Genomic DNA, 16,349 nt, shown 5'->3' with positions numbered 1-16,349 from the left:
TAAGCAAGAATCCATTCCCACCCAAGCAGTATTTTTCCTTTTTTCCTCATATAATTGTGTAAAACTGAAATTGTGTGAGCAGATTTGGGACCATTTCACCATTTAATGACAGTTTGTTTTGCTAGGTTAAAATACTGGAGTCAAATTACCAGTTTGCCTCACTAACATACAGAGAAGACATCACAGAAATACGGAATAATGCCAGTTAATCTCTGGTCTCATTCTGTTGTCTTCAAAGGAGTTGTGTCAAAAATGAATTTTCCCAGATTTTACTTCTCAAAGCAGCTGATTTATTTGCATTCAGGATGAGCTTGGGCCAGCATGAAATGAGATGTACGTACAAAGAGCATCAGTCTCAGTGAGACCAACAGGAACTGCAGCCCAACTTCTGGGGCTACAACCTCCTCCCAGAATGTGTCTGCAATTCCAGCAGCAGATGTGCTCCCACTCTATGCTGACATGACCCTTTGTGGTCACTTTCATGCCAAGCATGGGTGGGTTTGATACAAGTGACATACGATTAAGGAGCATTAACATAAAAGTTCTGGCTAGTTGGTGAGAAAGCCAATCTGCTCTAGGAGAAAGTGTGCAGGTGTGACTAGATCTGGCAGAGAGGTGATGTTTGCCCTCTAAAGTCAGGAGCTCACGTCTGCACGTAGTGAATTTACGGGGAAAACCAAAGCCAGATTGATTGTCATCTGTTTTACTTACATCTAAATTGCTTACCAACTCAGCTAAGGATACAGCACAACCTCATTAAATCTATGAAGATTTATTTTTGTCTCAGGAATAACATCTTATTATGTAGCTATTTAATGAGTTGTGAGCTAGCATGTTTTAACAAATCTTTTATCGCTTATTACATTCACTCCCTTGATGGTAATTTCAAAATCTGACCATTAAAATGGGACTCTTTTCACAACTCTTTGATGATGGCACTCAGAACTGTGCACTTCATCTTTGCGTTTGGATTAGAATTGTAAAGGTGTAAATTATAGATCTGGCTTTTATGGGCTCTTATTGATCAGGCTGTTTCATAGGAACTGCAGCAGCTCTGAAAACTTAGCAGTCTAGAATATGTTTCAGCTTTCTTAATTGGGCCACCAGGGTATGGTTAATTTTCAATTTATATTGCGAGTAAGACAAGGTGATGTAATACTTCCTCATTGTACTTGAGTAGCATCGACACTAAAACACCATGATGTGCATTGTAATTCTCAACACACCAGTTATTTGTTGAAGTAGATTGAGAGTTCTGGCTTCATTCACTTTGTAGTTTAGGACAAATTCTGCTTAATACTTTCTGTGTGTTCACTGACTTCCACTGAGACACTAGCTTTGACAAGTACATATGATTGGTCAAAGGTAGCTGGAAAATTCATTCAACATAGCAGCTGTAGAGCAACAAACAGACTAATGAAATGTGCTCATCTTTTTGTGTGTTTGCTGACAGGTCAAAGTCATGGTGCGCATTTCTTCCACGCTTGCCAGAGACACGTCTGAGTCCAGCTCTTTCTTAAAAGTTGACCCCCGTAAGAAGCAAATCACACTGTATGACCCGTTGGCCTGTGGAGGTCAGAATGCTTTCCAGAAAAGGGGCAGCCAGGTTCCACCCAAGATGTTTGCTTTTGATGCAGTTTTCCCCCAAGATGCATCACAGGTATGATCAGAAGAGTTATCTAAGCAGCAGTGTGCACCAGAGCCAAATTGATTTCTGCTGCAGCAGTAGTACTTTCAGGGGACTTATACCAGGGCTGAATTTGGTCTGCCATGTTCATCAATAATGAAATCAGTTTATCAAATTTTAGCTCAATAATGGTGTGCTTTCTTTATTCTTTACTGTAAATAATTTCTCCTAAGATTATACATTCAATAAATGTGCTAAATGGTGCCTAGTAGGAAAATACTCAATATCAACAAGTTAGTGTATATTATAAAATATTATTATTTGGGGTTTACAGAGATCTGATCAGAACTGCAGTTCTCTATTGTAGTCCTCTATTAACTAAGGGATCAAGGATTATTTTTACAGTGTTCAATTGTACAGTTTGGAATAGGAAGATGGGGATTTTAATCCACAAGTCTTCATTCATGTGTATATATTCAGATTTCTTATCTTTATTAGACTTTGGTCTGGTGAACTATGCTATCCAAATGGCATGAGGACAGTAAAAGAGTGAAATAATATTGCAAAGTATAATTAGAAAACAGTGCTGCAAGGCTGTCTCTGTATTCATAGACTAGACAGAGCTAGGACACAGGGCCATCTGAAGTACTGTCACATCATTGTATCATTGGGTCGGTCCCTCACCCAGTCCTGGTCCAAGCACCTAGCACCTCGCAGACTAACTAACGCCTGGATGCAGTTCAAGGGGCTGGCCTGTGAACACTCCCTTTCTTGGCCCATTTTATTTTCTGTTGTGGAGATAGTCTAGAAATAGCCGTGAACTAGGGTGAATTTACATGATTTGTTGTCAAATGCGAAGTGCTTCCCATCAAGGCCTAAATTGTGAATTCTGACTGAGTTTCATCCGCTGTTGTTAAGCAGTTGCTGCAGAAGCACTGTAGACCATTCAGCCTGCTTGAATCTTAAATCCACAAATACCTGGGGTAAATTTCTGTGTTGTACTTCTTAAAATACTGCTACAGTCTTCAGAATGGAGTCTACTGCTGCAAAAAGCTGAGAAGACTCATAATAATGCGAGGTCACCTAGCTAATACCAAGGAGGCTGCTCCCTTTACATTCCTTACCCACATGCTAGTGGAACTGAACTCAGTCCATTATTGAGCAAATAATAGAGCCTGCAAAAATTCCTCAGTGTTGGATTGTTTTTTAATCAAATCTGTATTTTAAAATCCCCTAATTCTAACAAACCAACTACAGCCCCTTACAATATGTGAATTTTTTTAACCCCACAAAGGATGCTGATGCATCAGCAAATGAAACTTACTTGACACACAACAAAAGTCCTGCTTCACATGCTTACACAAGTAATGTCATTCCCATCAACAGCACAGGTCACATGAATGAGACAAGCAGGATTAGATTTTTTGATACTTCAACATGGTATCTGCAGCATGGATGATATTACTACCCCTTTCTAGTGAAAATAATGATTTTCCTTTCTATTGTTAATGCTTTTATTTTCTTTCTTTCCTTTTTTTTTTTTTTTTTATTTCCCCAATACCTGTGACAGGCTGAAGTATGTGCTGGGACTGTGGCTGAGGTGATCCAGTCAGTGGTCAATGGGGCAGATGGCTGCGTGTTCTGCTTTGGTCATGCCAAGCTTGGTTGGTATTGCTAAATTTCCCTATTCAAGCAGCAAAATGAATATTTTTAACCCAGGATAGCTAGTCTATTAGATTAAGTAAAACAAACTTTCATTTGTCTGTGTATATTAATTGTATTTGAAAGTAGTACACTGTGCATGATCTTGCACTAAATCTTCACCCCTTGCTTACAGATCTATTCACTTTGCTTATTGTGTAAATGTTGGACAGCATGCTCTTTGAAACAGAAGTTACCTTTGAATTATTGCTTCATTTCATCCCTTAAATACTATAGCAATTTTGTCTTGCATTGTCTTCAGTCGTTAATGAATGGTCCAACAGTGCTCTACAGTTTTACAGATATGTGCTTGGTGTTGGTGAGGGTTTGTCCAAATGCCACTTTTATCAAGCTGTGTAAAGGCTGTGAGTATTCACTCAAGTATTTGATGTTTGTGATGACTCTCTTCAAGTGCTGTGACTGGGCACCCAAATAGTTTGATTTATATTCTATTCCCTGATTAGACAATTCACTCATTACCAACTTCTTCCAACCGTGTCTGCAACAAATCTCATTCTAATGGTTAACTGAATGTTACTGTTGGATCAAAACTCACACTTTGGACATGCTTCCGTAGTGTTTCAGGTATTCATGGAAGGACAGTAAAATGGAGAATCATCATCATTAACACACTATTCTTCTGAAATAACTGGATTTTGAGAGTAATCATATGTTTTGTTCATGCTTATCTAATTGTATTTTGAAAGTACTGTCTCTTGAAGGAAGAGGGGTTTATTGCGTGTGTGCAATGATCTCTATTCTTTACTGTCTCAAAGAAACACAGACGTACACATATAACTTAAAAGGATAATTCAGTTTTGCAGGTGGTAAAGAAGATCAAGCTGTATCAGGCCATGATTATCCCAAATTGTAGGCAACAAAACCTGGAGAGCACTGTATGCTGCAATGCAGCCAGGTCTGGTACAATCAATGGAGCAGGTTGCCAGTCCAGTTACACCAGAAGGCCCCTCTGGACCAGGCAGGGGTAACACTAGGATGAGCTCTTAGATGTTTAACCCTGCTGTGACCTGCCAAACACAAAATTGCAAATGAGATGGAAAAAGAAGCCACCAGTTAACAGCGTCTCACAAGTGCTACATGTCCTTTAGAGAGGTATCTTAGCTAGGGTTTTCCTGAAGCATGAGTTGAGTCTCTGCAGTTGCTTTGTTAACTGCACCACCACCATTCCACAAACCATGGACATACCCAGACCTTGACACAGACATGTGCATAGAAATATTTTTCTCACTGATCTTTTTCCACATAGATTCAACATAAGAAATTAAACATAAGAAATGAAACAAAGTAAAGAACCCACAAGTACTTGCCGGAAAAGATGTATACCTTTATCATTTCGCTTATAAATTTAGGAGCTTTAGAAAACTTCTCTGAAAACATTATATGTAGTGACACCTAAAGCAGTGTAAGATGTGTCTGTTCTGAATCAGCAATTTTTTACAGCAAAGAAAAGCCAGAGCTATAATTGCAGACTTAAAAAATACCAAACCAGAGGATGGTTTTGACCCAGATGAAATATTAATTGTTGTGGACCCACTTCTGCACCAAGTGATTGCATATAACTGGTTGGTTTTTTTTTTTTCTGAATGAAGTTACATCTATATCATTCTGGGACCAGGTTTATGTCAATCCCAACTCAGCATTTGAAATATAATCTAGTGCTTTGAAGTAAAATGGTATTGAAAGAATACCACACTTACAGTATTTAAAGTAGAGGTTTTTAGAGACCATGGCATTCCTGCTCTCCTCAATTTCCTCCACGATTCACCCACATCATACGCTGCAGCGTTGCAAGGTGAGGGCCTGCAGCACCCTGCCTTGGGAACAGGAGATGTCAGGGGAATGCATGAGGTAATGATTTTTGAAAGCAGCTCAAGATTTCATCTGCATTTTCCATGTCCTCTTTGTCTACCTGCCTATATTTTCCCATTGCTGACTGTCCTTGTTGTAATGAAGTTGTTTTTATGAAGCTGTGCAGGATAATCTCTCTTGGCAGAAGGCTGTGAAGGTCCTGGGAATGATATTATATTTTCTTCATCTCCCCATTCCTGACAGGGAAGTCATACACCATGATTGGGAAGGATGATTCCATGCAAAACCTTGGTATAATTCCTTGTGCCATCTCATGGCTCTTCAAGTTGATCAATGAACGCAAAGAGAAGACAGGAGCACGTTTCTCAGTCCGGATTTCTGCAGTGGAAGTGTGGGGGAAAGAAGAAAATCTGAGAGACCTGTTGTCAGAAGTGGCTACAGGCAGCCTGCAAGATGGCCAGTCCCCAGGTGTCTACCTTTGTGAAGACCCCATTTGTGGCATGCAGGTGAATCCAAGACTCATTTTACACTGAAACAAGTAACATGACCTTTTTTTTTTTTTTGAGTTATTGAGATGGTTCAAATTCAAGAACTACCCAGAGCATAAAGTTTATAGACTTGAAAGTGTTTACTTTAAAACATGCAAGAACTTTACGACCTGCAGCTGCAGGGCCATCTGCTCTCCTGGCCTAAATATTTGCACCTCTGGTATAACTGATATTGAGCAGGGGCTTGTGTTTGCAATAAAATGTGAAAACATTCAGTGCAAACAAAAATCTACCTCATTCTTAAAAAAAAAAGAAAAGAAAAAAGTGTAAAACACTTTTTTTACACTCTCTTTTGTAAAACAACAAGCTAAAATATTTACAGTACTGCAAAAATAGCTGTAGGCCATTAGTATGGCTGTTTATTTCTTTATAAACTACATTATTTATAGCATTTCCATTAGCAGTGTTGTAGGGAGCATTAATTGCTACTTATTAATTGCTGCCAAGAAGTAAATTCCTGAGCTGGGTAAGTCAAGAAAAGCTCAAACTCTTAGGTTTGGAGTTTTAGCAAGAATGATTAACTGGCTCATGTATTTTCTGGGTAACCATGAGAAATTCTCAGCAGCCCTATTTCCTCCCCCCCCCCCGCCCTTCTTGGTTTGAGGGGGAAAAAGGACCTATTCTTTAATTTTGCTGCTTGTGAGGGAGTAAATCTGCTTTTTGTACAAGTAGATGAAGAGGGAGCAAATGAAGGTGATGGAGCTTGAAAACATTCTTTCAGGTTGAAAGGCAAAGCCTGTTCCAGGGTGGGGAATGGGGGGAGAAGGGAACAGACCTACAGGGTCATGTACCCTATATCCAGCTCCAAACATCTAGAGATCATGACTCACATCCACACAACTGTGAGATTTTAAACAGCAAGTAATAAATTTTCTTATCTCTTTGTGGTTTAAGCTTTTTCGGCATACTTAGGTCATATTTTCCATTCTCTTGCATTCTACCTAAGGACTACAAAGTTGTGTTTTGATTTTAAATAACAATTAGGGTTAATTTTCACTTAACTCCTGACTTTAGTGTTTTATGAAATACTTACTGTATCGCAAGAGATCTCACCCTCTGGTATGCAGTAACTGGTGCAGTCTAGTAAATATGAGAGACTTGAGTCTGCACAGCTCCCATTGGGGTGACGGATGGCTCAGTTAAGATCTGAATTCGCATATGTACATTGCATGTATTACATAACTGTGTCACAACCAGCATCTCCTTGCAGCTTAATTCTTTACTAAGGTATTTTAGCACACTAGCAATAATAATAAATATTGCGTTATGGTAGCTTATTTTCATATAGGTACAGACAGTACAGCTATATACGAAATTACTTATTTTATATCAGTGAAGAAGAGGTAGCTCCATGAGATGCCTATGCATCTCTGCATTGTGAAAGACTGAATTAAACTGCAAGGAAAGAAGCCTTTTTATGTGTGCTTACAAGGCATTCTGGAGTCATGTGTCCTACACCTGAATTCTCCAAATCCTCAGATGAAGGGAGGATATTATATTATAGCCATACAAATATGCAGAATCAGCAGTGTGTATAGCAAATGAATGATCACCATATGTCATACTGTCTGTCACTGGACCTTTCCACATATGCACATTTTCTTGTTGCTTACATTAGTGAGATCAGCCCACAGATTGGCCTGCCTTCTGCTGGCCTTGTTAACTACTTCCTGTCCCCTTCCCTCTTTCCTGAGAGAGCTTAGCCTTCAGCTGTGTCACCAAATTCCATGCACAGCCTCAGCTTTATCCCTCCTCAGGCTGATTAATGGTCGTAAAGAGAAAACAGAAGTACAGTCTTTTGGAGAACTTAACTGTCAGCTATATTGTATAGCAGGAGAACAAACCCCGTGAACGGGGAGTTCCTTGTTGTTTTTATGCCAGACAAAACAAGTCTATCCTATGGGCCGTGGGCCAGTTCTATGTACTGCCAAAACTAATGCCATCAGATTACACAGTCACGTGTCCCTTCTACAGACAAACTAATCGTAGGTGCCATGAAACATGCAGGCATTCCTAACATTAGGAGGGGTTAATAATATCTGCCCTCCCATGCTGTCTGTCACTTTGAAGAGTTAAGAGCAGGCTGCTGACAGGGATTGAGGTCCAGCAAATGTGAATGTATGTACATTACCTGCCTTGTTCCATTTAGTGGATTGCCCTGGCTTGCGAGCAGGTGCATAATAAACCTGTGGTATGAAGGGGCAAGGAAAAGGCTTCTCTTCTGTGCTGCTCCTCATATGCTATGGGGCAGAACACAAACACAAACTTCAGTCCTGCTATTTTTGAGATTTATCTGTGGACTGCTTCCTTCTAACACTTTCTGAAGGATAACACGTAGCCCTGCCTCTGCTATTTTCCACCAGCTGATGAGTTTCAGATTGACATGTCTTCCACAATTTTTTTCCCCCTTCTAACCACAAGGGCTCCTGGAGGGCATGTTACTGCCACTGCCAGTGTCAGGAGGGTCTCATTCCATTGGGTGCTTCCTCCTTTTCGGTCCCAGGAGAAGCGAGTGTACCCACACCGTGTGTTGATTGCGGGAAGTTGTCTGGCGGTGTTTACCTGTGTGGGAGTTTCTCAGCCATTTCTCCCTGGTGTTAACTGCAGCTTCAGAACCAGAGCGAGCTCCGCGCCCCTACGGCAGAGAAGGCCGCCTTCTTCCTGGATGCCGCCATCGCCTCCCGCCGCAGCAGCCAGCGGGACTGCGATGAGGAGGATCACCGCAACTCCCACATGCTCTTCACCCTGCACATCTACCAGTACCGCATGGAGAAGAGCGGCAAAGGCGGAAGTAAGCTGTCCTCTTGCTCCTCTCTGCCTCCTTCAAGCCTGCCTGCAAACTGGGCCTTCAAACAATGTTCTTTAGTGGTGAAAATTAGTTCTCCATTCTGCATGCAGTGGGGCCACTTATACCAACAGACTGTCCACGTGCCTGGCGAAGACCTTCCAAAGGCTGTTAAAGGCCACTGGGGATTATTACCATCATTTGTCAGTTTAGTTGCTCTTGTGGAGATACTGGCAGTTCTCAACCCTGTGTGGGCCTCTGTATCTGAAAAAAAAAAAAGGTGCTTTTCAAATTGGCTTTTATTATTATCTTTATAGATAGCGTTGAGGTCATGGATTAAAATATTGTGGTGACTGGAATTCCTTGCCACCCTTATGTTAACTGTTCCTCTTTGGCACCTAAATAGGGCAGTGTGTGTGGAAGCTGACGTTGACAACCCATAAACTATACCCTTTCTTGGAGATACGTGGTATTTTAGTTGCTGGCCCAACTGTGTGTGTGCAAAGGACTCTTATGGTTCTTTGTAAAGGGTCTGGATTTTTCAGATAGGCTTGCTCCCTCTCTTTGCCATGTATACTTTCACTGGCTTTTGTCTTTATTTCCATATCCCACTTTTAAATGAGGAAAAGGTGCTTCCATATCTACATATATATTTTTGTAATTTTCAAAGCTTTCATTTTTCTCACACCATTTATATTTTTTATTATATTTGTCTTCTGTTTCAAGTCTCCCAAATTGTTTATGACTGCAGATATACAGAGAGGGATTTTTTTTTTAGTAAATTCCAATGATAAAAGATTTGTATAAGAAGTGCCCCTGCTGAAAAAGAAAACTCTGACATTAAAATTCTTTTTTTTTAAATAATCATTTTTTTACAGGGAAAAATGTTTGTTTGAAAGACACCAGAAACATCTGCTTCTTTAAATTCATGGGCTTAAGTAATTCTGCAGAAACAGCATATGTTTCAGCTCCTGGCCCTGCATAGGTTATTAGTAATAAGGAATAGATTGCAAGGCATGATGTATAGTGGGTGATCACCACTGCAGTATTAATGTCTAATGTTTAAATGAAGAAAATTTGCATTGACTGTACTTAACAAGAGAGAAAAACAGAAAGTTGCTCTAAATGGAAATGCGGCTTGCATGTGTTTAAGTAATAACCCCTGTGGAATTGGCAGGCAGAAATCTCAATTAACTAAAGGTTTATTAATTAACCACCCTGCGGCGGAAAGGAAGACAGTGAATACTCAAACAGACTGGTTTATAGGAATAAAATGGCTGATTTTGAGGGAATAATTATTGCAATTATTTAATGCTCCATACTTTTTACTATACAAAAGTACATGTACACACAGTCCTTCTCTACTACTTTCAAATACCATTAATAAAAGGGAAAATATTATTTTCTTGTGGCTATAATTTCAGAAAAAGAAGACATGATCCTGTTGGATTAGAATATGGCATGCTTTGCCCACTGCCTCTAGTTATATCTTTGTCTCGTGGCCATACCATACTCTTGTCTTCAAGTTCCCATATCTGAGTGGCCTTACAAGCCAGGCTGTGTCAGATCCCACTGATAATTGAATGAGGGGGAATTCCAGCTGCTCAGAAAGGGCGCCTAGTGATTATCACTGTCTCCTGCTATAATGAAGGACTTCTTGGAAAAAAACCCCCCATGAAGATAGTGGAGATATATAGATTCCAGTAACAGGATTAAAAAAGGACAGGAAGAAGGGGAAAAAAAAAAGAAACACAGCTTCTAAGTGATAAGAGGTTAAAGGGCTGGATAATGTGTGATTTTGGTAAAAAATGACTGTTAGAATAAGGCATTGGTACTGTACTTACCTCCTTGTTAGATTCATTACCAGGAATGTCATGAAGCAGGCTTAGCACCATTGAAATAAATGACATTGTGGCAGAACTGGCTCACTGTCATTTTTCAGCTGTCAGCTCTGCAATATCTCTGTGACCATAGACAAAAAACCACGTGTTAGGATGTTCCACTTCTTTCCTCTATAGTAGCCAGGCACATTAGTGGAGAATTTGCCTAACAAATAACTTCATTTTCAGATCAGTCAAGTGGATCTACAATCTTAGAAATGTTACTTCAATGTGTAAATTAAGTAAGAAAGAAACAACCAGTATGTTACCTTATTCAGGATTTCCTCAAGCTGTATAATAGGAGTATATGTGGAAACAATATGACTGAGCTTTTGAAAGGTAGTGATTTCTTCCATTTTCTTTTGTTTCCCTGACATCTGGTAATCTTAGCAACAGCAATATTTATTATATATGATTCAGTAAAGTCACCTATGGTCATTTGCAGTAGCAACCAAATGCATTTCTTTGTTTTTCTAAATAAATGATTGTGAGTGACTCAAGTAAGGTAATTTCAGCCTTCTGAGGACAGTGGTCTTAGAGGACTCAGGGACTCTTTAAGGGTTTTAAGGACTCTTAGATGGGAGACAAAGGTCCTCCATGATCAGTTCAGAGGTGCAGATGCCTTACCAGTTCCCCAAGGCAGCCTAACTTTTTCCATTGAGTGCAGGAGCCCACAGTGTGTGTGGATACTTTCTTGTGAGGGGAATACATAGAAGTTCAGTGTTGCCTAACACCTGATATAGCTGAAGAACTAACAGGACTTTAAAGCAGCAGAAGTCACTGTATTTTAACAATTGCTGACAGATACTGGATAAATTTTTGGAATGCTATTCTCAAATCCCACAGTACAAATCACTCTCACAGGAGGTCTTCTGTCTTCTTTCATCTTCTCTCTTTTTTCTTACCAAGTGTGCAAGCTGAGATCCTGTGTCAAAATGGCTGTGAATTAACTTGCATAGAGGTAAACTCAGATGTGAAAGTATTTCTGCTTCTCTTTCAGGTGTGTTTGTGTCCTCATGTATTGCTATTACCTTTTGAATTAAGAGCCTACTAATAAAACTGCCTTTTCCTACAGATTGCTTCTAAACTAGCTCTTGAGAATGGGGAGGAGTGGTCCAAGATCAGATGCAAAAAACTCAGCTAGGAAATTGTCTTGAGGTAGTAGAGAGCTAGAAGCACTTCTGTAAAGTCTACATCGGTCCCACCCTGGTTTCATAAGGAACCGTAGACTTTTAAAGAGAGCAAATATCTATTCATCTTGGTGTTTCAATGGTTGGGTAGCATATTTTCACTCTGAAAGTAGTGTGTTGATACAGAGTAAACAAGAAAAAAACCATAAAGATCTATTGCCAGTTTTACAGAAACTGCTTTTAGAACAGAGGTGCTACTTCAAAATCCATCACCCGTGGCATGGCAAACCTTTTCTTAGCTGAAATGATACTGTGAAAGAAGAATATAGGCTTGAAGAAAAATTGAACATCCCACAGATGCCACAGGTTCTTCTTAAGATACAGTATTTAGGGTGGGAAAAATAAGAGAAGTATCCTTACTCGCTAAGCAGGAATTCCCAGCCTGTGTTTCCCAGACAGAGAAACAGTAGTGACAGAGAGAGAGAAACAGAGCGAACTCAGGTACAGGCTAATAGAGATATATTTAAAAAAATATAGTCACATTGGTCACTCTCACGGAGCTAAGCCTGTAGGAGTGGGTGAGTACTCAGCAATTCTTAAGCAAGTCCGGAGTAGGCAGCAATGTCCAACAATGTACAGCCATAAAGGATGACAGGGTGTTAGCAGGACCCTTACAGCTGTGTCTGCTAACAGGAATTAGGGAAGGCTTCTGGGTTGTTTCCTCTTCACAAGTCATGGTGAGTCTTTTGCTTTCCTGGGAAGCTGCTTTTGGAGGCCCACACTAACTGTCTGCTTTCTTTGTTTATGGCAGTGTCTGGAGGTCGCAGCCGCTTGCACCTTATTGACCTGGGCAGCTGCGTGAAAGTGCTCAGCAAAAGCCGTGAGGGGAGCTCTGGCCTCTGTCTCTCCCTGCCAGCACTGGGCAATGTCATCCTTGCCCTTGTCAATGGAAGCAAACACATCCCGTACAAGTAAGTGGTGGTCTGGGTTGTGCCTAATGAGATGATGCTTGAAAGCAGTTTGTCTGTCTGGGCCTGAGGCAGACTGGGGTAAGGAGGAAAACAGTCTGCTGGGGTCAATGCAGCCCTCTTGAGCTACAGCAAAAGCTGCCTGAGGTTCAGTGACACCTGATCTGACCTTACACCTGGTAGCTACACTGTGCTTGACAAATAGGTTTCAAAGGAAGAAGCCTGCTGAAATAGGACCCAGGTGGCTGAAAGAGCTTAAGGTTTGAAGCTCAACGTATTAGGGTTTTGTTTTCTGTGACTGTTCAAAGATTTTTTTAATGTTTCAAAGCATGTGAGAGCATTTCATATTTGTTCCAAGGAGAGGAACATTGCTGCCATAATGCAGCACTGTAGAGAAAATTATCTTGCTGTCCATTGTATGGAATTTACTTTCTTGGAAATACATGTCACAATGAGCATGCATGTTTGTCATGAGATTCCTTCTGTGGTCTAGGGTTACTTTGCATTTTATTTTTGCATGGTTTGAATCTCAGCTTCTCATTTGCAAAAAAGAAGTAGTCCCTATTTGCCAGAGTAGACCAGTGGCCTTTGCTGCTGCAGGTGGCTTCTGGGAAACGAGAGGAATTGCTCACCTAGTGGGTATGCCTTGAGCTCATTTCTCTTCATCACTGCCTCGCCCCATGTGTCCTGGGGGTGCAGGTCTGAGAGGAAGCTTGGATTCATTACCCAGCCCAGGCAGTCACACCACCTTCCTATGGAGAAGTTTCTGATTTTGTGGCCTGTATTGCATTTCTCTAGCCTAGAACCTAGGGAGTAGCAACTAGCATCATGGGAATGGCTTCCAGTAGCATCTTGTAATCAAACTGCCAATTAATGTCACCATTCATGATGGACAGGTGTATGACATCGGGAGTTAGGAACAACAGGATGACATGGAGAAAGAATCAGGTCATCCACAGAGCAATGTTTCAGTCCATGCATTTTACCCTTTTTAGCATTTAAAAGGCTGCAAATATGATTATTTTCACATGTTCATTCAAGATTGCTTCTTTGGTTTTGTCTTCATTTTGGAAAATAAAAATGAATTGAGATTGGTTATAATTCTATTTCTCTTCCACCCTTTATTTAAAAAAATTATTTGGCAGTCTGGACTTAAAACACACTTTCTGGAAATATTCCCATTCCTGGAGCTCAATCAGATGGGAATTCACTTAATGACTAACCAAATTTCCATGTATAAACATTCATTAAATGTTTCATGCATCATGCACCTAGGCATAGTGTGAAAACAGCTTGAATTCTGCCCTTCACAAAGTGTAACTCAAGCAATGCTTATCGAAAACCTGTATTCCTTCCCGTTGGATTTTATGGGTTGAAGAGAAGGTCACCTGTAGGAATACAAAAGATGGCGTTAGTGATGCTTGCTGGGCTAGAACTAAGCATACAGGGGATAGTTACCAAATACAACAATTGTCTTTCCTGGCAATGACTGACCAGGAGAAAAGCATTATCAAACACATCTTCTACTTGCTGTGTGTTCAATTTCTTTTTGCTGTGACTCCCAGCTGTTGCACTTCTAAGCCTACACAGCCAGAGATGTCTGCATGTTTTCTCATCAATGTCTGTACTGCTGAAAGAAGATCAAAGCTCTCTTCAGGCCACAATCCCCTCTTGAATTCACTCCTAATAAGAATTCTTCCTATAAGAAGATATCAGAGTATAAATAAGTGGTTGGTCATCTGTAAATCATAGGCAATGTCCTGTTTATAAGAGGACTTTTAAAATAAAATTTGAAAAATATACTGGCATATTTTGGAGAAAACTTTTTCTCCTTGCTGAGAAGAATCCAGAAAGCATTTTTTCCTGTGAGCGATGGAAGTAAGAGTTTTGGAGGCTGGATGAGCACAGACACCATTATCTCAGTGATCTGGCAGTACAGGTGTGTCCTGCTCCTTGGTGGAGATGAGAGTATGGGGGATGTGGGTGTGTCTGTGCTGCACTGTAGAAGAGGCTGAGTACCCCACAGACAGAGGTGATATGTGTTCAGTGGCACCTCTTGTTTAGAGCAGTGACTAGCCTGTCTAGCTGAGATAATTCCCCTTCCTCTTAGGGGTGTTCTCTTTCACTGCTAAGTATAAAATTTTATTTTTGTTAATTGCCTTTTTTGAGTGGGACCAAAGGAAAACAATGGAAGTGTTTTCTTATGTGACAGCTCTGTACATTGTGTGTGGCCTCAGTAAATTTCCACAGAGCAGCAGACAAAATGGAGCATCTTTTCTATATCTGAGCTATTAAACAGCCATTAAGTATTTTATGGCAGCCTGTCAGTAGGCACTGCATGGCTTCCTGGGAGCCTGGGAACTCACAATGCATAGGTTTTCTCTTACTGCAGAAATTTGGTTCTCTAAACTTGGAGAGGTTGCAGGCTCTTAAATTCGCTTCAGTTTTGTATCCAGCTTTATCTCCGCAGGTAGTAGTTGTAGGGAAAAGCTTGTTCAGATTCATAGCTGGTGTAAGCAGATGTCACTGCATTGCCTTCAGTGGTCTCTGTGTTTGTGCCAGGGATGAATTTGCCTCTCCACCTGCAGTCTGTATGAAAAACACATGCTGTTTTTCAGCACATGTTGCTTTTCTTTAATTTTTACCCATAAGGCTAAGCCTTGGAAACCATTCAACTGGAATCTTACTCTCTTGGGAAGAGCCCCCCATATACTCCCACTTTGGGAGTAGTAACAAAGATAGATACTAGCTTTAGCAGGAACTTGTCTACTGAAGTTGTAAGAAAGTAATGTAGAAATTCTCAGACATCAAATGATGTGGTTTGATATGGTTTGGGGGATCTTGTCTTGTTTTCAAGTCAAATTTCACAGAGGTCTGAAGAATGGACAAGAATCCCTATACTGGGGAAATACGTGCAGCTAATGAGTTACCAGACCATGATTTCTGGGAGTTTGTATCTTTCATATATGTACTTCTAATCTCTCTCTAATATCTCAGTGTCTTTGTCACTATTATTGTCACTGTTTCCAGACCTATTTTGAATCTTAATAAGCACATTGTTCTGTCATGGTATGAACCACTAAGTTCTTCCAGCTCAGTGTGTTATATAAAAATAGAATTTTTATTTGACTTAAATACATTGCCATTTTATGTCACCAGTTTCTTTTGCTCTTGAGGTGTGAGCAAATCCTTCAGAAGACTGGGAAAGAATTATTTTCTCCATGGGAATGTCAAATATCTTCAAAAAAAAAAAAAAAAAATGGAAAGGGGCACTCACAAGCTCAAGGAAGAGCAAGGGAGTTAGTTCTGGCCTGACCAAATATGGTTGGGCTTAGATCTGCTACAGAAGGGTTTTGCTAAGATGCAGTAATTGTTAGTGCCATTTGATGTTTTTAAAAGAATTTCAGTTTTATATTAGTGCTGCATTATCTGCCTCTGATTTCCAAGATGAATGCGTTTTAAACCCTCAAATGAACACCCATTTGCACAAACTCCAGTACTGGTTTATACAGCTCACTATTCAAAAATTACTCCAGTTGCTAGGCAACATGGGTGGTGATAATTCATGGTAATGCTGTTTTGGAAATAATCATTTTTATGCATTTTAATGACTGTGAGAATGTAAGAAAACTGTTTAGAAAAGTGCAAGGCTGTATGAATTTCTCTTCCAGAAATTGTTGCTTGTTTTATTTAATAGGCTTCTCTCTTAATGTGGTATCCCAATGTGCTAGTATTTGCAGAGGCATCCTGTATTTTGAACTACATGCTTATGCTTATCCAAGGAGGGAGTCTTGTCTGTCAAATAGATGGGTGTGAGTTAAAAGCATGAATTTTATTCTTGGCACTTCTGCTTCTCTGTCATATGTTTGTTTTCCTCCCA

General features: G+C 40.2%; 1 protein-coding gene across 1 annotated transcript in view; it reads left to right on the top strand.

Moving 5' to 3' along the window:
* The window catches only part of KIF26B (kinesin family member 26B), a 295,183-nt gene that overhangs the window by 226,798 nt on the left and 52,036 nt on the right, over positions 1 to 16,349 (top strand). Inside the window, exons 6-10 of the mRNA XM_048298554.1 lie at positions 1,454 to 1,660; positions 3,198 to 3,291; positions 5,402 to 5,664; positions 8,314 to 8,497; positions 12,313 to 12,472. Of these exons, the coding sequence (XP_048154511.1) occupies positions 1,454 to 1,660; positions 3,198 to 3,291; positions 5,402 to 5,664; positions 8,314 to 8,497; positions 12,313 to 12,472 (908 nt within the window). The remainder of the gene's footprint in view (positions 1 to 1,453; positions 1,661 to 3,197; positions 3,292 to 5,401; positions 5,665 to 8,313; positions 8,498 to 12,312; positions 12,473 to 16,349) is intronic.

This window comes from Corvus hawaiiensis, chromosome 3, assembly GCF_020740725.1.
Source record: "Corvus hawaiiensis isolate bCorHaw1 chromosome 3, bCorHaw1.pri.cur, whole genome shotgun sequence".
Lineage (NCBI taxonomy): Eukaryota > Metazoa > Chordata > Aves > Passeriformes > Corvidae > Corvus > Corvus hawaiiensis.
This window is presented reverse-complemented; position numbering and strand designations above follow the sequence as displayed.